Source organism: Syngnathoides biaculeatus, chromosome 2, assembly GCF_019802595.1.
Source record: "Syngnathoides biaculeatus isolate LvHL_M chromosome 2, ASM1980259v1, whole genome shotgun sequence".
NCBI classification, from domain to species: domain Eukaryota; kingdom Metazoa; phylum Chordata; class Actinopteri; order Syngnathiformes; family Syngnathidae; genus Syngnathoides; species Syngnathoides biaculeatus.
In genome coordinates, this window is record NC_084641.1 from 1240745 (window position 1) to 1264739 (window position 23995).

At 39.9% G+C, this 23995-nt stretch overlaps 2 protein-coding genes across 2 annotated transcripts; both read right to left on the reverse strand.

Moving 5' to 3' along the window:
* Positions 1-232: 232 nt before the first annotated feature.
* Positions 233-13462, reverse strand: dhx35 (DEAH-box helicase 35). Its single transcript, XM_061811811.1, has 21 exons — positions 13383-13462; positions 12983-13110; positions 12813-12905; positions 11830-11907; positions 11608-11712; positions 11262-11323; positions 11111-11180; positions 10447-10506; positions 9410-9522; positions 9242-9338; positions 7897-8055; positions 7293-7503; positions 6059-6183; positions 5048-5102; positions 4766-4956; positions 4604-4681; positions 4393-4522; positions 4198-4279; positions 3509-3580; positions 3063-3174; positions 233-1389 (listed from the first exon to the last, which is right to left on the reverse strand). The coding sequence occupies exons 1-21, from the start codon at positions 13420-13422 to the stop codon at positions 1351-1353; spliced, it is 2100 nt and encodes a 699-aa protein (XP_061667795.1). The 5' UTR covers positions 13423-13462; the 3' UTR covers positions 233-1350.
* Positions 13463-15584: 2122 nt separating this feature from the next.
* Positions 15585-20016, reverse strand: rab5if (RAB5 interacting factor). The gene is made up of 5 exons (XM_061807516.1): positions 19927-20016; positions 17104-17260; positions 16369-16472; positions 16155-16284; positions 15585-15956 (listed from the first exon to the last, which is right to left on the reverse strand). Exons 2-5 carry the CDS (start codon positions 17209-17211, stop codon positions 15915-15917), a joined length of 384 nt encoding a protein of 127 aa, XP_061663500.1. The 5' UTR covers positions 17212-17260; positions 19927-20016; the 3' UTR covers positions 15585-15914.
* Between the last annotated feature and the right edge of the window lie 3979 nt (positions 20017-23995).

The window sequence follows — 23995 nt, forward strand, 5'->3', positions numbered from 1 at the left end:
CATACAGATAGACAAGTCGCATTCCCAATCACACCTAAGGGCAATTTAGTCTCCCATTAACGCATGTTTTTGGGATGAGGGAGGAAACCGGGGTGACCAAAGGAAATCCACGCAGGCACGGAGAGAACATGCAAACTCCACACAAACGGACCCGGGATTTGAACCCCGGCCTCAGAACTGTGAGGCCATCACTCTAACCGTGAAAGAGAATTGATACTTCATCCACGGATGGTGCAGTGATGAGATTTTATTCCAGGATGTGAGGAAGAAAAAGAAGCTGCCAAGTACTTATGTTGGCAATAACTTTATGAACATGCCTCAGACCACTTTAAACATGCAACGGTAGGTTTGCCCAGCTACTGTATTTTGTGCTTTCGTGAGCTGCGATTAGTTTTATAGATCTACATCAGTGGTACAAGAAATCATGCACGTCTGTCTAAATTACTGAATGCTCTTGATTAACAGCTATTCTTGTAATATAATGACAAATGTTTAATAGATGGTTTGCTGATGTTTTGGCTGAAATCTAGGGAAACCTGCACAACATTAGTATTTGTAGGTACTAAGTCACAATATGGCAAGCCTACTTATTGAACTATAGTACCGTATTTCTAAGGTAGATGGAAAATTAGAACGATTGAAGATCTGTGGACATTCTGGCAGCGAACAAAAAAAAATGGAACAGATATATATTATAAATGCTAGTTCTTTTGAGGCTTTAGGCGACATCCAAGTGCATTTAACGTCATTTAACGACGCAACGTTAACATGTCACATTGTCTGGTTTTCACAGCTTTCCGTGTACAATATTTATGTGTAATTGCACAATTCATTGAGGAATGAAATGAGAAGCAGGCTGATGGAAGGAAATTGGCACTGAACGGTGAAAAGGCTGCACAATCTGGACTTCAAGTAGGATGTTTACACAAAAGGTCTCTTCACAGTGTCGTCACAGGACTAATTTAAGAACCTAAAAATAAACGGGAGCTGAAGTTATCAGTTACATTCCTAAAGGCACCTAGGTTATGACAGGGCAAATGAATTAAAAAAGAAAACAAGTGTCAAAATATCCTCGTTTCATTTTTTTCCCCAGGCATTTGTCATCCAGCAATCAAAGAATTCTACAAAAATAATACAGCCTCAAACCAGGTATGACTGCAAGAATTCCCCGGACCTGAGCCTTCTCTGACTATGTACAAGTATGACTTTGTCTCACATTCATTAACAATCGCGCCCACATGGACCGAATTTTAAAGTTTCTACCAAAAAGCAAATGCACTTGTACACATGGACATGATCAATAAATATGACGTATTTATATACAGTGAGAGGGCGAAATGATGAACGACTTTACTGAATACGGGACTGCTTGCTGCCAAGTGAATCGTGCTGAAAGACAAAGGACAGAGACAGAAGTCATTTTGTTAATAAGTGATGAAAACGACAGAGTAGCAGAGCTCCACCGAGGTTTTGCCTTCAAAATGGATGAAATCGACAGAACAAGCCACACAACAATCTGATGAGAAATTTTTAAATTCTATCCATCAAGGATGAACCATTTATCCTGCTCAGGGTCTCATCTGAGCTGATACAATTACAACTCATTGTAATTTACAATATACAGTGGAACCTCTACTTACAAACGTCTCTAGTAACGAACAGATTAGGCTATTTGGATGTAATAGAGATGAAAGTGGATTTTCGTGAAAATTCCTGAAAATACGAATGCAAGCACGAGTGGGTCCGAGAAATTTTTGAAAAAATGGATGGCTGTGGTGCCATATATCTATATCTAAGATAGTGAGCAATGTGGTCGAGTGTATCAGTACAACGCAACATAAGTTTGAGACTTAAATGTTAATAGTAATTACTACAGATATAATATACATACACACACGCAGTCACTCTCATTTAAAAAATGTATGGGTGTGCTCAGATAAAATAGCGGGTGTGATGAGGGATGGCATTAAAATAACTTACTGGATTAATATAACATAACTGTAAATTAAAAATAAAATAAACAAATCCATAAATAAAATAGAAACAAAAATTTAAAACTGATATTAGTAGAACATGACATAAAACGGTATTTAAAATTTTTCATCAATAAAAATTCTTGATCTGACAAACTTTATCTGAAGAAAAGTTAAATCCACTGGCCTGTCAAGGAATAAACACGAACGGTCTATTCCCACAATGTTTTGATGATGCTGGAAATTTAGTCCAACATAATCGGCGTTCGTGGCAAAAAGCTAGCGATACATTCAAACATTCCTGTCGCCAATCGTGACGTATTGTTGTGGGGGGGGTGGGGGGGTGCACTACAGGACTGCCGTAAATAGGAGGCCGGGTTGCTAGAACATATCTTTATGTGCACATGCTCGACGTATTGGCCACACCTGAATCCAGCGAGGTGGATGATAGTCTAATGTTTTTTTTGTTTACACCGTCACAGTGCCTCGCAATCGACGCAATGAGAACCCCTGGTGTAACTGAGTTTTCCTTTGACATGGCTCATGATGTTGATGACTTTGGACCTAAATTATGTGAAGCAGTTCTGAACATGCGCTTTCGTATACGCTCCCGAACTTGGTCAATACGGTTAACTTGCATTTCCTGTTTCCGGGTGAATACCGGTTGTTTTGGGCAGGCTTGTTTAGTTAACAACATTTATGAAATGAACATGTAAATTAATGTCAAGACCACACAAAATAAGCGACGTCTTGAGGGAATGCGAGGAGAGGCGTGTTACTGTTACTAGTGTTAGTTACCTCAACATGGTTATGCTCGTGAAAGCAAAACAAACTCAAACGCATGTTCGTTCAATGTTGTCAACTAATATCCAGATTAATTTTAGGCAATTTTATCTAAATTTTCCAGAGCAATTTTCATGAAAATGTAAAAATCCGGAGGACTTTCATTACTGATGTAAAAAGCGCTTCTACTTACGAAAAATTCACATTACGAAACAACTTCCGTAACAAATTAATTTGATAAGTAGAAGTGCCCCTGTAATTACGCTTTTTGGAAGGAAAGCAAGAGATTTTTCTCCCTTGACTTACTTTAGCCTGCTTGTAGAAGTGAGGGGCCAACTCAACCAGCCAGGACGACTCCACTGCAGTCACATCTCGCATGAAGTACTTGCTTGTCTGCAACACTTCATTGAAGACAACCCTGTGGTTCCATACGTGAGTGTGACCAGAAATACATACTATTGGAACTTCACTGCAAAGACTCCAAATATTACCCTGTGAATGTATCTTAGTTCTCGTAAACTTTAAGAATCATTGCAAGTCTTCAAATAAGGCCTCTTAAAACGAGCCTTTTTGTGTTGCTTAAAATTTAGAATATATTTTTTTGAATACAGTAAAAAAGAAATTGCTAGAAATGAAATCCGCTGGGTAAGATTTGCATTTTTGCAATCGTGAGGTGAGTATATTCTCAAGAAACTGTAGAAAAAAAATAATAGCAGATGTCATCCTTTTGAAGACAACAAAAACATCCTAACCATTTTGGTGGTTTTTCTCCGTACAGTACAGAGTTGGGGTGGATGTGAAGCTCACGATCGTCTCGTAAAGTCCTGGTAGAGGGGGAAAAATATATTTAAGGGTTCATATACTACATCAGTCATTCGGGTATGAAAAGTATTCATTTACTACAAATAATGTATCTGTGGATCTATCTAAGCCACCGACAGGCAGAACATTTAAATGCTCTTCCACTATATGGCAAAAGGTACAATTTATGTGTATCCAAATGTTGCCCCCCCCCCCCCCAAAAAAAAAAAAGATTTAATAACTTTGTGTTCCACTAAATGAGACCAGATTTCATACAAAAGTAAATTTATATTTACACAAGATAATTATTAACTCAGCACAGTGCCCCAACTGAGTTTTTCCATACATTACTTAACTGCTTGGGAGAGAGCGAGCTCGAAGAGACCCACAAGGGGCTCGCTACACCACGCCATTTAAAACAACAACACACGAATATGCTACATTGCTTATGTGACTTTAGCTTTAACTACATTTCAGAAAACTAGTTAGCTTCTTTAAATTATCTTTTGATGATATTTTTATCATTCTGCTTGAATCTATGGTGCTTTTTTCCTCTTTATTAAAGCCTGAGTTAGATATTTTGGACTAATGCTGGACAATTAGAAATAGATTCAAGACAGACAAAAAAAAAGGGTTTTACCGATAGGAACCAGAGTGGTGAATGCGTGCTGCATTAGCAAAAAACCCAGACACAATGCACCTCAGGATGACATCAGGATCCCCTGCAAGAAAGCAAACAATTGTCAATGATGGAGCGAATTGCCACACATTTGTGAAAATATGTGCTTGAAAATACTGCATACAAAACACAGTAGAGCCAATCAACTTGCTGTACCTTCGCTGGAAGTCCACACCACCTTGAACTTGGCCATGAGACGCCGCAGCTGCTCTCGTACGGTCACAGCGCGCTGCAGACCTTTGTAGTTGAGAAAATGCTCCTGACACCACTTGGAGCTCTTCTGGTGCTGCACATTAAAAACACGGAAAAAAATAGACAAAAAACTCTCAAAACATCCTGACCTGCAGGAAATGTAGGCTCACTGTACCTTCATGTAAGCTTCATACACATTCAGCATGGTGAGGTGATCTCCTTCGGCAACAGCAAATTTCCTGTGTTCACGGGCCTGTAGGTTGAAGTGACAAAATAGCGTCGATTCCTGAAAGTACTTCGTGACTTTAACAAATGGCACCCTTGTAATTATCCTCACAGCTGCTTTCTTCTGATTGGGAGGTACTACGAAGATATTCTGAATCTGCATCATTGCCGCAATGGTGACAATCTCTTTGGAGCAGCCAAAGTTTCCCGACTCCAATAGCATCTTGGCAAACATGGGACTAAGTGGGAATTCCGCCATCCGCACGCCCATGGGATCGGTCAAACGTCCATAATTGTCCAAGCCTGCACACAAAGAGTGAAATGACTCCAGATAGCTTCATGTTCTTCCTTTCACGAAATTCAAAACACGCCACGCACCTCCCAAGTTTCTTACCTCCGAGAGCATAAAGAAGCTCAAGAGCCTGAACCATACTCTGAGCTGGAGGAGGCTGTGGGATGAGTTAAAAAAATAAAGACATCATAAATTTTCCAATTTAAAAAGGTCAACCACTTTCAGGTTTTCAAGCTTTTGCAGCCACTCACAACAGTTGCAAGCTACATATTGATACCTAACTTAACATCACTTATGGCCTTAAAAGACATGGTATTATGCTATTAACAAATAAACCTATATTTCACAATCAACATAGAAAAAGAACATCTGTATGTGTTCAGAGAATTTCAAATATATAATCACAATTATTCTAAGCCAAAGGTTGTAGGTTAGAATCTCCACTCATGTCATTCAGTGCACATTTTGAGTTTGCTTAATGGGCGACTCCAAGTTGCTGAAAAGTGAGAATGCGTGCGGGACAGCTTGTTTACCCAAATTGTGGGATCTCAAAAAATGAGAAACTGCTATACAGTACAGTGGTGCCTTGAGACAAAATGTTTTAACTTTGCTGCTGTTTTTTTTTTTAATCAGAAAAACAGTACTCAATATTATTCCATTTAAAAAAATCAATAAAATGAAAACTTTAATAAGAAAATAGTAATAAAAAATAGAAAAATAAAAAAATGCCAAAAATAAGCCAAAATATTTTGCTAACCCCAATACAAACAACAAAACGGGGTGGTACCCAATGTGTTGTTCTCCTTGTTCTTTCTGTATTACGTTTATTGGCGGTTAGCAAACCACTTCAATGGTGCATTAGCACCACTAACTGAAACGTCCAAGGACTGCAATGAAAGCAACGTGAAATGATGGCGATCGGATGTTGTTGTGTGTTGCCGCAATGGAGGGATCTGAAGCGCGCACAGAAAAAACTCTGAAGTCATGCCCTCGGATCTCAAGGCACCACTGTATTAAGGCTCTTTAAATATGAAAAATAATAATAGTAGAGCGTTAGCATTTAATTCTCTTCTTGTTGGAACCCCATACGTGGATGGAAAGCAAGCTACTCACAGAAAGGAAGCTGAACCGCAGAACATTGTCAATGCCCAAAGCTTTGAGTTGCAAGATAACTGGGGCCAAGTTGGTGCGCTGCATCTCTGGCACAGTAGACTGAGGCAGTTTCTCAAAGTCCTCCTCTGATGAAAAGAAAAGCTAACAGTGCACAAAACAAACTCACAGGAGATGATGTACAATGGACCTTTCCGACCTGTCAATCATTCATACAATAATAGCCAATCAGATAGCCGCATTGTTTTCACCCCTGGCTTGACCCGTCCCTCTTGTCGTCATGTCCCACAAGCAATGCAGGTTGTCAGGAGCGTGCGCTTGGAAAAGTTAATGTTACGAACAAAATGGTGCTCAGATGCGCTTGGGGACCATGCAATTCTGATGAAAGATATCCTGCTAGGTTACAAGGAGCCCTGTTGATTCATTTTCCAAAGCCTAAAACACAGTTGAGGAAGTGTCTACGATGGATTAAGGCTCGCGGAAGAGCGCACGTACAACTAAATGTGGACAATATCAACAAATACAAGGCTGTATGTTCAAAGGTAAGTGAGGGAGAAGTATCTTCTCTGAGTTTGATTGAATTGCAGGAGAACAACTTTCACTTTGTTAGTGTATCACTGACTTGCTGAATGAAGTGTGTAATGTTTTATGCTGAAGAGTCAGGTTAGTGATACGTAAATGCGCGATGTCATGCAAAAGAAATGTCTATTTGCCTATCTGTATCGCATCGGAATTTTAAGACAGGGCACGATTACGAGCCAAGTCAAATGAGTGCACCCACTCACTTATAAATACTACAATGATATTACTTTTGATATCTCCAAGTAAAAAGTACTCACCCTGCTTTACATGCACAGAACAATTCCACTATTTTATCCTGTTGGATTTGAATATGAAGTTTGTGAATCGTCAAACTTTTTTGCATCGATCACCAATGTTTCGTTGTAACGCTGACATTGCGTCCTGCTCCGTCCAAAATCTTAATTCCGTGTACATATCCTTGTGTGAAATATTTGAGACCTCTCTGTAGATCTCTCTTGGACAAGTCTGACGCATTTGGCAAAAAACATACCCCAATATTATCTGGAGTACGCAATAGAGAATCTTGTTCAAACCTATGTTCAGTCTCCATTTTGGAAGATTGTGGGGCATGGCAACTGTAGCTAAAGGGAGCGGAGCAAAGATCGCCAGTCGGAAAGGTCCATTGTTCTTTTCCTGTAAAGACGCGCACACACACCTGTGTAGAGTCTGAAGCATTTCCCTGGTCGGTTCCGGCCGGCTCTCCCTGCTCGCTGGCTTGCCGAAGCTTTGGAGATGGGCGTTACCACCAGTGACTCAATGGCCGTGCTGGGATTATACGCACGGAGTTTGACAAAAGCACAGTCGATGACAAAAACTATGCCATTGATGGTGATGGATGTCTCAGCTATGTTAGTGGCCACCACCACCTAGAAGAAGCAAGAGATTATGAAAAATTGATTCATAAGTATAATACTACTACAATTAGACTATGGACACCATTGATATTATTACAGATTCATGTCCTATATTATAAATTCATATTTGGGTTGTTTGAAGGAAGGTGTGTGTTTATGTGCACTGTATGAAGTATTTTTTAGGTGGGACTTTGTGTAAAAAGTTGGACAAGACAACTGCATCAGTGAAAAAGTAAATTCCCTGATGCATACTTTGGACTGGATAGTTTGGCCGTGTGCCACCCCTGCACGAAGGAGAACAGAAGTCGATTACGTAGCTTTAGACAAAAATAATAATAATCATGCCGACCATCCAAAAACTCACTAATGCAGTGATAAAAATGTAGGCCTTTGCAGCATATTTACTTTGCGAACTGTAACAGCCACCCGCTCAAAGACCTTCATCTGCTCGGCGTAAGGTAAACCGGAATACATTGGCAAAATTCTCAGGTGTTTCTTCATCCCCTGTCGTGACATGGACCTGGCCTGGTCCTGTAAAAGGGACACCACCTTCTCCACCTCTTCCTGGGGAAGCATTTCCAGAGCATGACCATAAAAAAACGTTTCACCGAGAGAATGAGCGTAAATTTCACATTCTGCAAAACAAGTAAATAGTTGGACAGCGCCGCCCTGTTGCCACACACTACGCGATACAGTCGAACACCGACCGTCAGATCAGACCGCCGTGTAAAAATAAGAGTTACTGATCCAACCCCTATCATGGAGCAATTGGCTGTATTAAAGGGGAAATCCAGTGCTTTGCATGAACAGTGTATCCAATAGGTCATGTAATATGTACCCATTTTGACAATGTGATGCCAAATCCTCTCTCATTTAATAGTGTTTTGAGAAGATTTTTGTCAACAATAACGAATTTTCAGATGCGCTGCCATTTTCGCGAGTCACATGATGTACGTGGGCATATGTGACGTGTACTGTGCCATTCGAAACGCTTACATAGGACACCATTATGCCCAGTGCTGATTTCTCGGATTTATCCACATCTGATGAAGAAATAGCGGTATCGGTTGATCGGGAAGACGGAGGAATACTTTCATACACATTTGAACCTGTGGCTGTAGTTAATGTTGAATATTCAGATGGTTCTTCGGGCGGAATGACACGGAGTCTGACTACTCAGAGGCCTACGCGCGACATAAGTGTGTAAACAAAGACCCCCGGGAGCTCCGGGCCGGCAGCCGCGGATGGTTCTTCAGACGGGAATGACACGGAGTCTGACGAGCAAGCTCCGGCGGCACCATGAACAGAGAGGACTAACTGAGCCACAGCCGAGTAAAATAGTAGACAAAACACACAAAAGACTTATACCAATAATATTAGATGCTTGTTGTAGAGGACAAAAGAATCTAAAGCACCACAGTATTTAGAGTCTTTCTATTTGCAGAACTTCTCTGGTTGCTGATGAGTATTGTTACTTCGTCTGATTCTAGTTCTGGTAGCCCATCTATGGGGTTTTGCATTGCGTGTTAGCATTATGCTACAGTCCTCTTGTAAACAAATACACAATCATTTTCCTGGTTTTATATTTTGTTTTCGAGTTTTAAGTGGCAACAGAAATAAACAGCCAATTTTTTCCATTTTATTTTTTTATTTATTTACTCAAGCCCTCCCACCCCCACTAAAAAACAATTATCTAAGCAAAAAAGCGAGGCACTAATGAAAATTGGAATCGAAAACATAAGCCTCAAACCTGTCCGGTAAGGAACACCAGAACATCTCCAGCATCCTCTGTCTCGTGTATTTTCATCACAGTCTCCACTGCAGCCTTCAAATAGTCGGGTACAGGGCTGCAGACCAAGCAGAGGGACTTAAGTGGAAAGAGTCAAATCTGAAGATGGTACATTGTATATTTCATTACCTGACAGTGTAGAAAATATCCACCGGGAAGGTGCGGCCCTCCACAGTTAGGATGCCGCACGTATCCTTGTTGGGATCTCCAGATTCGTTCAAGTTGAAGAACTCATGGAATTTCTTTGGGGAAGAGGAATTGTATCGTTAGCAAGACAAAATAACTTCCTGTTTCACCTCACAGGAAAAAAAGATTGTGAATGACATAATCCACATAGATGGAATGAAGGACAGCAGGACTACTTTATGTTTGAGGTGGTAGAAATTAAAGGATCTATCATTGGGTAGAGGATTATAATCTGGGTTTTACCAGGTGCTATTGACGATCCTATTCTTGACAAATTTAGGGAAACTACATCAAAAAGAAAATAATAATCCATTTAAAAATGATTCAACACAAGTCCTGAGGTAGCTGGTTCACTGGTTGTTCCCCCAATGTTGTACTCATTAAATCAAAGAAAATCTGCAGGCAATATTCTACTTGTAATCACAATGTTCTTTTACATGGGAATTTATAGCAAATATACCAGGTGGCATAACACGTGTAGATATTAGATTTCAACCCTTGTTAATTACTGGCAAGATGCGTTTTGAAATCATATTAGCCCTACCACAATGACATCTGAAAGTTTCCATTTGATTAAATGTCTGAAATATTTTATCAAAAATAATGTTTTTTGTCACATTGTCGTATATTTATCTTCTAAAGCACATGGCTCTTACACTGTCACTTGATTCATCCAGCCACACAAAGATTGATAAAAAGTCACCATAGGAAAATAAAACTGATAACATAATTGAGAATTGCGGGACTCACTATCAATAGCACATGGTCAACCGAAAGCTGGGGATTGAACCCACAACTCGCTCTGCCAACCCAATTGGACTGCGTAATCCGCATGTGGGGACTAGACTGCCATTTCATCTGACATTGAAGACTACACTCACTGTATCGCGTTTGTCACTACACCGCAATCTAACACGACAAGGACTTGCATTTTTTTTTCACCAATTCAGCATATCTCTTCATCTTAATGACGCAGGTACCTTGGCATCCAGAGTTGCAGAGGCCACAATCAGCCGCAGGTCTTGACGCTTCTTCTGGATCTGATGGGGAGGGGGGAGATGATTATTCGCTAGAAAGCTTATCAAAATGAAATAGGAGAAAGCTTTCGACTTGAAGTAAACTCAAGGCCTATGAGCAGTGAAAGCTTGCCGCAATTTTTGTAAGCCATTATGCAGGGGCATTTATGTAACGTGATGGGGTGATTATTAGGGTTCCCACGTGGAAAACATTAAGAAAAAGACAAGAAATGTAACTGCCTGGCATTCTCGCCACACAACCTAGTTGGTAAACACAGTGGAATATGAACAGCCTCTTTCCAAGCTCTTCAGATAGAGTCAACGCACTAACAAATGCCATTATTTTTGTTTTAAAGCATAATCTTTCAGACCGTTTAGATTGAGAGCGTTACACTTGGCTGCAGTTTTCATTTCCTAAAATCAACGATTGATGTTTTATTTTCCCAAAAAGAAAAGATATTTGGTAAAGGATAAGCATTTTTGCATTTTCTTCCCTTACAGTACCCAACATGAACCAAACTATGAATTGAAAACCAACGTACACACAGAAACATGATTAAAATTGTCCCCCCAGTGCAACTGTAACTACAATTTGCCCCACCGGAGTAAAATTGCAAGGTTGCGGTACCTTCTTCAGCAGACCAATGGCGATGTCTGTGTACAATGTTCTCTCGTGTGCTTCATCCAGCATCAACACACTGAGGAGGACATCAAATAGAAAACATCAGCACTGCCAGCAGCCACAAAGCGAGACGAGATTTGCAGCTGAATGGCTCTACCTGTATTTTTTCAACAACGGATCAGCCATCATCTCCCGGATTAATATTCCATCTGTAAGGAACTGAAGCACACAGACAGAGAGGAAAATAGATGAATGTGCAGATTATGTATATTAGAATCGGACCAATATGGATTTGCTGATTCTAATATTTGGCAATTATCTTTGTCTTTACAGTAGTTTTCATGTTTAAAAGCATGAAAAAAAAATTAAAAAACTAAATTTAAAAAAATATATATCAGCAGGAGGAAAAAAATGCTCATTTTGTTTGTTTGTAAAAGGTCATTATCAGCAAAGTCATCAATTGGGCCCTAAAAAGAAAAAGACTACCACGTGTTTATGGATACCTTGATCCTTGTAGCGTGAAGATCAGAGCAGTCGTCAAATCGAATGGTGTAGCCCACCTCGTGCCCTAACCGGGCGCCTCTCTCCTCCGCAACACGGCCTGCTACCTGCCATCATGGTAGAGGAAAAAGTGCTTGAAGCAGCTACGTCCTTGAACGGTTCAACTGATTTTACTTGAGTGAAATGAGAAAAAGACAATTGCAGGACTTCCCCAGAGCTCTTACAGAGATAGCGGCCACGCGTCGAGGCTGGGTCACGCCAATCACCCTCCCCTCCGCCGCCCAGCCGGCCTCCAGCAAGTACTGAGGGGAGATCAATTAAAAACGATAGCTGCGAGATGAGCGGGGCACTCACATCAAAGTTGCGGCAGAGCTGACGCGACACAAACCAGCCCACAGCACAGAGAAAGGGTCGAGTGAAGGTCATCGGGTGGAAAAAGTACTCACACGCTATACTTAAGGAGAAGTGCCGATACTTTGATTCAACTCTTGTACTTAAGGAAAAGTCATTTTAGCCATTCTATTTTATACATTTGCATCGTATTTTTCATCTTGGAGAAAGAAACAGCATTCTACAATTTACCATGTGTGACCATCCATGAAGGTTGAAAAAAGTAAATGCCTCTTTTGACCAAAAATAAAAATGAGTACAAAGTACAGATATCTGTTTTCAAATGTAGGGAGTAGAGCACAAGTGTCAAACTCAAGGCCTGGGGGCCAGATCCAGCCCGCCACATGATTTTATGTAGCCCGCGAAGGCAAGTTATGCGTGTCAGCTTCCATGATACTTGTTCAAATCTGTACCAAAATTTCAAATTGTCATGTCATAAATTATAACATATAAAGATATGCAGATATTGCAATCTTTTTTATTACCAAACATCAACAATTGATGAAAAACCCATTAACCTTGATTTCTGATTTCAAAACTACTTCCTAAATTTCTTTTGTGAATGAATGCAAATGAAGCGATGAAAGATTTTTATGGTTTTATGTGACCCATGACAAAAATGTGTTTGACACCCCTGGAGTAGCAATAAAAAGTCAACAGAAACATAAGTGTGCAAGTCAAAATACCTGGAAAATACGACTTCCCACCACTGCGCAGAGCATCAAAATGCAAGGTGCCTGCTCATTCAAAATTGGCTCAAAGGTCAAGTAAAGCATTGTTTGGAACGACTGCTGCTGTGTGTAAATGTTGCACAAACCTGGGGGATCTGCGTCGTCTTCCCGCATCCAGTTTCCCCAACGATGACGACAGTCTGAAAGCTCTCCACCAAATACAGGATGTTGTTCCTGTGCTGGAAAGACAACCATTTGGCCACATGAGAAACAAAGGCTGGAGCCGGAAAGAGAATGTTGGAAGGTGTCGGGCCACCTTGAAAACGGGGAGCTTCTGTCTCTGCTTCTCGATGGAAAGGGAAATAAAAGGATTGAAAACGACGGTGGAGCCTGTGATCTCGGTGTTGAGTTCACGTTCCTCGGCGATCCCGGGCGCTTCGGACCCTGCACACACGAAAGACCGACAAACAAATGCTCGTCAGGCAATCCATGACCAAAGGCGAGACGTACAAAACTCCCTCTTACACTTTGCGCCCCACTGTTTTAATTTGAAAGACGACTTCCCCCAGATCTGGCTGCAGATATCGCGCAGTTTCCATTTTGACGCTTAAAAGCCCGCAAAGATTGACCGACTTGTAAAGTTGTTGATATGCTGTTGAGTTCGAAGCCATATATAATCCAAACTATGTCCAATACACTAATAATTACCAACTTACCCGGCTTCCAGAATTTCATCGTGGCTCGGGATCCCGCCATCTTGGATTCGACGTCACGGCGTTTATCTGTTCGGTGGTGACGTCACAGCCAAGTTCCAACAAAATATACCAGTGAATAAAGCACATTTTATGTAAAACTAAATTACAATTGGAAAGAAAAATATCATTACATTTGAAGAGTCGAAAGATTGTTTTAAATTACTAAAATTATTAACTTAGTTGGGTAAATATCACATTCACATTAAAAACTTCTGAAAATCAAGTCCAGAATTTAAAATCTTAATCTCAATTAATAATCAGAAAGGTAAATTACTTCTTGATACACATTCAGAAATAAATGAAAACTGAGTCTATATAGTTTTTGTTTAAATTGATTTGATAATTTATTTTCCTCTAATGTATTGTATTAATCTGTTGTAAGTGAATTGGATTGTTTGTACATCATACTGCTCATTGTTCAATTCATCCATCCATTTTCCAATTTGTCCCAAATTTGTTGTCTTGTGCCAATCTAAATCCACAGGTTTCTGGCATTTGAACATTTTTGTGCCAAATCTGAAAAAAACCCAACTTTATTTTTCCAGTTATCATGAGACATTTTACCATATTTTATTTTGCTCAAGCAGTCCCTGATTATCCTGTCTGAATTCCGCTTCAGTAATTTTTCTTCAGGAAAAGCACATTGGAAATCAATACAAGGTCAATTAGTTTTGTTTTTGTAGCAAACTGCTACTGTATACAATTGACTTTTTTCAACCTATGTACTTAAGGTTTCTTTTTGCCTTTTTGGACTTAAGGCAATAGATTTACTTAACACAAGGATCTGTACTTCTCATTTGTACTTTTTTGCCACATCTGTAAATAAATCCAGGCACTGATAAAAATAATATTGTATGGTTGACTGTGCAGTTTTAATTCACTGGGGGAAAAAAAAACTTTAACAGGGAAGGCTTTTTAATTCCCATCTATTAAGAATAAAATTAGGTTACAAACAAAATGGAGAATCACTTTGAAAATGGAGGCCAAATGAAGCCTGTGTTTAATGATTCCCAAAAGATTTGATCAGAAAACACAATCGTTTCAAACATCAGCTGCATATCTAGGCTAATAGTTATTACAGCTTTGCAGGAACTGAGAACAAATGTTCACCACATTAAAATACTCCGCAACATTACGTCCTACCAGACAAGTTCATAGATTTGGGTTTGACAAAGTCATGAAACAGAATTTACAGGGAGGTAAAACTCTGATCTGGAGGCTACATTAAAGTATTTCTACCCTCTTAACTAGTCATTAATAAATGACAATTACATATACAAACAGTTTGCCGAGGTTGCTCACAGGGCGAGTTTAGCTTACAGCTGTGGACAGTTTCCTCCGCGTTGAATGAATAGATTGTGACGTACTTACTGTACAGTACAGGAACGATGAGTCTAAGTTATATAAGTATAAAAAAACCACATCCATCCTTAAAAACAAACGCACTGGCGCAGATAAGTCACTCGACCGCTGTACAGCTGAGACTGTGGCTAAATTCATATCCAGAAGACGATTAACACCATTAAAATATACCCAACAATTTGCAAAGGCGCAATGCGACGTGTGGCAAAAAAAAAAAAAAAACATTCCAGGACTGGTCTTACAAAAGATAAATATACACTTCCCACGCAAACTACATTTTCTCCTTTAGAGGAACACGATCAATTCATCAGCACGTCGATAAAGAGATTTGCTTTGTTCAATGCGGAAGAAGACAAGAGTTGTGGGAGGACAAGACCTCTGAGCTTCTGACAGTTATTGGTAGAAAGGAACATCGCCATGCTGGAGCAACCTACTACCCCAAAACTATCTCCGCAACCCCCTTTGATGAACGTGACAATAATATTTTCAGAAGGGGTGGAAAATGTGGCAGAGAAGTTTGAGAACGTGTGGGGGGATTTCTTCAAAGGGCTAAAACTTAAATACTGTACCGTATATGTTTTGCAACTTGGACCTTTTTTTATTTTTAAACACTTATGACACAAATTCACAATGTCAATAATATTAATGCATCCAATTGGTGTGAATTAACCTAAGTCCAGCCTACCTATGGGGGTCAGCAAAAAAATAAAAAAAATAAAAAAATAGCTGAACTGTCAGCATGTGGAAACTCGAGTTCATATTCTCCAGCAGATACTACGTAAGATAAAAAAAGAAAGCATACATAGTCCATTTTTTAATCAACGCTTTGATTTGATCCATGAAAACTCGAACCAGAGCCACTGTACTTTTGTATTCTTTAGTGTTTTGTCAAACAATGACAAGGACACAAGGATGACAAATGGTGAGGTTAATCACCTTTTTTTAAAAAAAAAAAAAAGCAGCCGAGCAATAATACAAACTGATTTCTTTAAGTTCATCTTCAAACTACTTTTCCCATAATGCCGTGCTTAGAGGAGTCATACTGTTAGCAGGCAGGTCAGCACCATAGAAGCCATGAACTTCCTGCTTTAATGACACAAATGTTCGCATTAAGCGTCCGGTGGAATCCTTTCAGTCAAAGTGGAGAGCTGTGTAAAATATTATCCACACCACCTGGGAAAGACATACAATGATTATTACTCATTACGTACAGAGAAAAACTTGTCATCCATCCAGAATTAATGTATTTTATGACTAAAATACATGTTTTTTTTAAACTACACAAAATAATCTGCTTTCATGAATACAAGCAAGCTCATATGCTACAAGTTAAAGGGGTGTTTTTCAGAACTCAATGAAATATTCTCCCACCAGAAACAGTGCAAAAGATGTCATGAAGCCTTCTTTGGTAAGCTCCCATGTTCCACCATACTCTTCCTCGTCAATCTGCTGAAAACTGCTGAAGTATAAGTAGAGAAGGCCAGCGTTGATGATGCAGAAACTAAGAAGGGAGGAGAAAAAGTAGTTCATATGAAATATGAGTAGAGGCAATTGTGGTCAAAGCTGGGGAAAAATGCTTCCATACATGGCTATTCCCAGAAATCCTTTGAGTGGGGCAACCCCCCAAATGACACCGAGGATCACTGCGATTATTTGCCGCAGCCAGTAGATCACATCTAAAAACTCATCCTGCAAAGATTAAAAAGAAGAAGAAAAAGAAGAAAAGTTAGGGTACATTTTCAGGTAAATCCCCACAGCCTAAAATGTCAACATTTTCTTGTCATATTTGATCTTCTGGTTTTAAATCAAGTTTAATGGTCTTTTGTTTTGTTTTTGCTTTTTTTACACATTTTGTTTCAGATGGGAATGGAGTTTTTTTTCCCAATGAAAATTCTGTTACATATTCGTCGTATGTTCACCCCTAGCACGAGGACAAGAACGGGGTGCGCTCATTTGAACTTCCTTTTTTTTTACCCGTTTCACCTCATAGAATTGTTATTTCATTGAGTCTTTCGTCACATTGTCATTTTATTGCAACGACTACATCTTGTAAAAGTTCACGTTTGGTCACATTTGCATGTTATTAAGTGGCAGTTCGACGGAAACCGATGCACGTGTCAAAATCAAGACTATTTTTAAGCGATCGCTTTTAATCCAAATCGGCAGGTTCAAAACTTCGGCCAATTTCCCTGAAATCGATGATCAATGACCACAAAATTGGTATCCTTCTCTGACACAACGGACAACAGACCAGATGTTATGACCCAAATTAAACATGACACCATGGCGTGTCTTAAAACTATAACCGCTGGCCACTGACCTTCTCCTCCCAAACGGCGTTACTGTTGAACGCTTTGCTCCATGTGGAATGTTTTACACTCCCATTCAGCAAATGACTTTCTTCTTTCCGCTTCGAGCTGCTCGTCATTCTTTTTTGCTTCTTTTAGTCACACTCGTAGAAAATCAAGTTTTGCCAACTATTGAAAAAAAAAATTGCACGTCAAAGTAAATAAAAGTAATGTGTCGTCATGTATATTTGCATGTACTATATGTTCCGACGATCCGCTGAACTGACAGATTTCAGACGCTAGCCTTAAAAGAAGGACTGGGCATGCGCAAAGTATTTTGACCCTGGCCACGAGGAGCCAATCAGACAGTGCGACGTCCCTGCGTTTCGGCTGCCACAATGGATCCAAAAATATGCAGCGACATCACGTGGTCAACAGATAGCAGTTCAGGCCAACCTCATTAACGCGTTATACCGGTCAAATAAGCAATGTCATCTTGTCTATTAAATAAATGTAATAATTTACTATATTTTTCATACTGATGTACTTATACAACCTATAATTGTATACAACCCAGGGCTCCAACTCAAGGCCCTGGGACCAGATCTGGACCGCCGCATGTGTTTTATGTGGACGCGAAGTCAAATCATGTGTATAAACGTCATTGATTTTTGTTCAAATCTGCACCAAAATTTCAAACTGTCATGATGAATGATGACATTGGAATATCGTGAGTATTTTTGTGTGCCCAAAAATCATTAATAGTTGAAAACCCCATTCGCCTTGAATTCCCATTCCAAAAGTAATTCATAAATTTCAAGTGTAAATATTATGAGGCAAAAGATTTTCATGGTTTCAGTCATACTACAAAGCAATGGGGAGTGTTGTAAGGAAGTGAAGAAACGGGTCCAGGTGGGGTGGAACAGTTGGTGGAAGGTTTCTGGTGTTCTATGTGACAGAAGAGTCTCCGTCAGGATGAAGGGCAAAGTTTACAAAACACTGGTGAGGCCGGCCATGATGTACGGATGAGAGACGGTGGCCCTGAAGAAACAACAGGAAGCAGAACTGGAGGTGGCAGAAATGAAGATGCTGAAGTTCTCGCTTGGTGTGAACAGGTTGGAAAGGATTAGAAATGAGCTCATTTGAGGGACAGCCAAAGTTGGATGCTTTGAAGACAAGGTTAGAGAGAGCAGACTTCGATTTGTTTGGAAATGTTCAGAGGCGAGAGAGTGAGTATGTTGGTAGAAGGTTGCTGAAGATGGAGCTGCCAGGCAAAGGGGCGAGAGGAAGACCAAAGAAAAGGTTGGTGGATGTTGTGAGAGAGGACATGAGGACAGTGGGTGTTAAAGAGGAAGATGCACGAGATGGGCTTAGATGGAAAAAGATGACACGCTGTGGCGACCCGTCAAGGGAAGCCGAAAGAAAATAAAGTCATAATGGCCGTCTGAGGGAAATGGTCACTACAATATGGCCCATGATAAAAATGAATTCAACACCTCTTTTACACTGTAAAACTATACAGGCATGGTTGAAACGTGAGATTTGGATAATGAAAATGGAGCAGGCGCTATTGCTCCCAAAATGGTTTGCTCCACACGATCTCTCCCATTCTCTCGCAACTTTACCTGCGCAGACCAAAACTGCCTTCTACTGATATGAGTTATGAAATTAAACACCTTAAATCAGTACTACCGTCCTTTTTTTGAACTAGAATAAGAAAAGTTAGTTGTGCCATATACAAGTAATACGACAGTAGTCATTCCAGGGTGCCACTGAATAGACTGGAAGTCAATTAACATTAAGCAAAGCAAAACAAATTTATTTGTGTAGCGCATTTCATACACATTGTAACTCAAGGTGCTTACATGATTAGAAGCATTCAAATACAACGAAATAAAAACATTTGAAAATAAAAGTACAATTAAAACAGCATACAGTGCAAGAAATATTGACAAGTGGAAGTCATCTAAAACGCATGAGAAAAAAAAAGAGTTTTTTAAACTGGATTTAAAAACAACACTGATGTCACCTCTGTTGGCAACTTATTCTATTTGTGTGCAGCAGAATAGCTAAATTCTGCTTCACCATGTTTGCTCTGGACTCTGCACTCCACTATTTGACCTGAGTCAGTCGATCTCAGAGCTCTACTGGGTTCTTTCATGTATTCAGGACCTAAATCATTTACTGATTTATAGACCAGTAGCAATGACTGGAAGCCTATGTAAGGACTTTAGAATTGGCGTTATACACTCTGACCTCTTTGCTCTGGTCAGAACCCAAGCTGCAGCATTCTGAATGAGCTGCAGCCGTTTACGGTATTGCTACTTTTAGAACATAGAGAGAAAGAAAAGCAAAGGGAGTTCATTGCTTTTATGTTGGTACTTCCGAATGTTTAGCAGAGGCTCCTTTTAATTAATTTCATGCTGATCACACTTGTTTGATCTCAACACACCTGCTCGTTTGTTTTTTCCAGTATTGGAATGTTTTATAATCAGTGTGATTGATATGGTTTGTATTGTAGAGGATATGGACCATGCGATTAAAGGTTTCAGATGTTGCATTGTATACACTTATTGATTTGTATTTATTTCATTCAGCATGCAATGCTTACTGTGTCATCCTGTCAGTTGGAAAAAGAAAAGAGGCAAACATTAGAACCTCATTAAACTGTCACGTCCCATCGGAAACGAGAGTAGGACCCAAATGCAGGAACTCGGAAGACGCAAGGTAGTTCAAGAAGAGACACGTTTATTATATGCAGAGGTAGGGGATCGAGCGGGCAGTCCGGTGCAGCAGGAGTCGGTACACGGGAGAACAATCAACGCAGGCAGAAGTATCAAAGGAGTCAGGCTTACAAGGTTGGTCGGAGAACGGACGAAGGTCGGTACACACAGGTTCAATCAGGGATACCGGAGCACACGAATGGGACATGAAGATCATACGAACTGGCGCCGGCCAGTTGTCATCGCGGTCATATAAATCCATAGCATGATCAGGCTGCATGAGGCGCAGGTGTGCACCTTCCAATCAGCGCAACCGCGGACACCCGCCCAGCCCAGGCTGGAGCGGCAGGATCATGACATAAACTATTTATCTAATAAATTGGCAAAAGGGCTATTTGGACGGGCGATGATCTGAATTCTGCACTTGGTATCTTTACGCCAAACAAAATCATCAAACTGTATCATGTTTAAAATGGAAATACTAAGCGTAGCTGACAATGAAATACGTTGCAGCCTCTGTAAAGATTTTCTATGCCAATGTTACTTTGTAGGATATTATACAATATTATGCCAGACTATATTAACAGTTAGGCAAATAAAATGCCTTGGGGATATTTGGGATGGGGCGGCACAGTGGATTAGGTGGAAAGCATTGGCCTCACAGTTCTGAGAGAAGAAAAGATCACCACCAAACAAATGTCACAAAAAGCATACATGGCTGAAATAATGACAAGGACCACAGAGCTTTTTATATTTGCATTGAATTATAAACAATTCTGCCTTATGAATAGCAACAGGTGGATTATTATTATTATTTTTTTATAATGTCTGCTTTCTAGTGGAAGAACACTTAAATGTTCTGCCTGTCACTATTTGTCACTTGCATAGATAGATGTTTGTCCAATTCCAACTCCTCCAAGGGAATTCAATTATAAGAGACAGAAACAAAATAGTCCAGATTGGAAACAGGAATATTGACTACGATGACTTGCGAAGGGGCGGCACAGTGGATCAGCTGGTAAAGCATTGGCCTCACAGTTTGAGGACCCGGGTTTGATCCCGGCCCCACCTGTGTGGACTCTGCATGTTCTCCCTGTCCCTGCGTGGCTTTTCTCTGGGCACTCCGGTCTCCTCCCATATCCCAAAATCATGCGACATTAATTTGACACTCTAAATTGCCCCTTGGTGTGATTGTGAGTGCGGCTGTTTGTCTCCATGTGCCCTGCGATTGGCTGGCAACCAGTTCAGGGTTTACCCCGCCTCCTGCCCGTTGACCGCTGGGATAGGCTCCAGCACTCCCGGTGACTGTTGTGAGGATAAGCGGCTAAGAAAATGGATGGATATTTGGGATGGTTAACTTGCAAATTTGAAGGGAAACATGCCTTCATGTAAAACATACTGGCTGGTTAATTTGGTGCTCAGGCATTGTTCCAGCTTGCTCGCTTGTGGGAATACTGTACGACTGACAAACACCAACACCCAAAACCTGTTCCCCGTTTCCATCCTTGCCCAAGTGTTTGTTTTTTGTTTTTTTTTTAGGTTGCCTTAGCATATTTTTATTTTATAAAGCTTTAAAAAATGCATCCCAATTGCACTACTAATTTATGGAGTTCATTGAGAACATAAAAGTTAACTTAAAAAAAGTCATCATTTGTTCATCCTTTATTAAAACATCAACGTTCAGGTCTGGGACAAAATACATTGTATTAATTATTTTTCTTATTTTTTCCAATTGTATTTTGTTCCCTTGGGAAGTGGTTCTCAAACTGGGGTTTGGGGGTCTGCAAAATACTGTGTAATAAACTGTGGCTAACACATGGGGAGCCGTGTGGCAACTAAACAACATGGTAAACTAATTACGTTTCCCTCCCATAACTTTTGGCCAGTTAAAAAATATAATATATTTGTCACATATCACATAATTCTGACATACCTGCATGAATGACATTCATTTTTAGTTATCTAAAACTGCATTATAAAATTGTTATTGGAATTCTGTTTTCAGCCAGGCATGAAGAAAATGTGCATTATTTTTGTCATTATGTTACTGCCAAATCCATCTTGGAAAATCCATCTTGGAAAAATACAACCTGATATCACAACTGTTCATCCTGACAAAATACATATTTGTTAAAACGTTATTTCTTGAAGAAAAAAAGACTTTATCCTCATAAAATTACAGCTCTTTGCTAAAATGTTTTTAAAAATGTTTATATACATACATACACAAATAATATATATATATATATATATATATATATATATATATATATATATATATATATATATATACATAAACTATCGTATTACTACAATTTCTTGAAAAAAAATATATTTTCAGAACTATATTCTAAAAAAATGATTAATTTTAATCTTACAATTATCTCTTTTAAAATGTAACTTTTTAATTCCAAATGTTTACAGTGGATGTAAAAACTCTACACATCCCTGTTTGAATGCCAAGTTTTTGTGACACCGTCAGTATAAAACTTTCCCACTATTAATGTTGCCTATACACTGTACACCACAACTGAATTTTGGAATTAAAAAATGTTTTAGGGAGGGAACATAGTAAACAATGTACTTGTACGTACAGACACTGTTGTTGCAGATTCATGTTAAATGGGTGTCAGCCGACACACCTGCCTCCCATTTTATCTCCCTTTTATAATCCCAACGATATTTCAGACATTCTGGTAGGCTTTCCCATGTACTGTTATGTCCTTTTTTGTCCCTATTTTGAAGTGTTCATAACTCATCCACAGCTCCAGGTGAAAAACATCCCTAAAGGGGGATGCTGCCACCAGCATTCTTCACAGTATAAATCTTCTTCTTCTTCTTCCAGGGTTCATACTCAGTCTGACCCAAAAAATTTAAGGGCTTTTTAGGGGCATTCTTAGGGGCTGACATGAAAAATTTAGGGCCGACACGGAAAAAAATTAGGGCTGACACAAAAAATTTAGGGCCATCGTGAGAAATCAAGAGTAAGGAAAAAAAGACTCACCCAATGGTGCCATCAACCATTCTTGGTTCATCAAATGTTCCTGTACCTCAGTACCTGTGACAGTGATCACCGGTCGCCCCTTGTAGTAGTTCTCATTGATATGACCATTGTCAACGTGTTCACATAACAGTCTACAGAAAAACAGATTCTAACTACAATTGCAACTATATACACAAATGTCTTCTACTGATGTCTGTCTCAGCACCCCTACTCTAGCTCCTTGAATCTACCCAGTGCCTCCTCTATTTGTTGCTGCAGAGGTGCCAAAGTGGCTCTCTTGTCCTTTGCTCTGCCTCTGAGTGCATTGGCCTCGCTGATAAACCTCAGATTCCTCTTTTCTTCTACCTCCTCACACAGCCTGTCAGCCTTCTCAATAAGCGTTGATATGTCAGTCTCTATTCTGGCTTTTTTGGATTTGAGGCAGTAGAGATGAAAAGTGGGCAGCGATGCCAAATGTAGCCAGGTACGAAGTCTTCCTGTCCCCACAGTGGTATTTTTTTGCAATGTCACTGTCTGGGAACATGACTGCAAACACTTTCGAATTATTTTCACAAGATTTGTAACTGTAATGGCTGAAGATCACTTTTAAAGTCCACACGATCTCTGCCTTTAACGAGTCTGTCTTTGTGTATTGAACCGCGTTCATAAAGCCTGACTACTGGCTGGTTGAAGTTGATGACTGGACAACTGTAGGTGCGCATGCACTGCCAATACCACTGCCTCTTGATATTTTAGAAACAGATTCATACCATCGGAAGATGAGAAAGTCTTTGCCAAATCAGCGTGTCTCCTGTTTTTCCGGTGGGACTCCAGCGCTTTGACGCCCATCTTTTCAAGCTGGTAACTCTGCTTGCACAGACGGCAGTAAAACATGTACCGATCTTTCGGATCTCGACGAACCCAGCTCCCAAACTCCTTACTTTCAACCCAAGCTTCTTGAAAAATGCACTTCCCCAAGATACATGTTGGATCGATGAAAGAACTACGCTACGTCGTAACGAAGACAAAGTGAAATGCCTACTCACGGAAACGAACAATGGAATATCGACAAAATGGTGACTAGTTGACAACACGGTGACTTCCGTTGACAATTTCCGGCTTATTTGGACGCCAGACGGATCGCTATTTTTTTTTAAAATAAAAGATTATTTTTTAGGGAGAATTTTGGCGGTAGAGGTCCTCCCTTTGATTATTTTT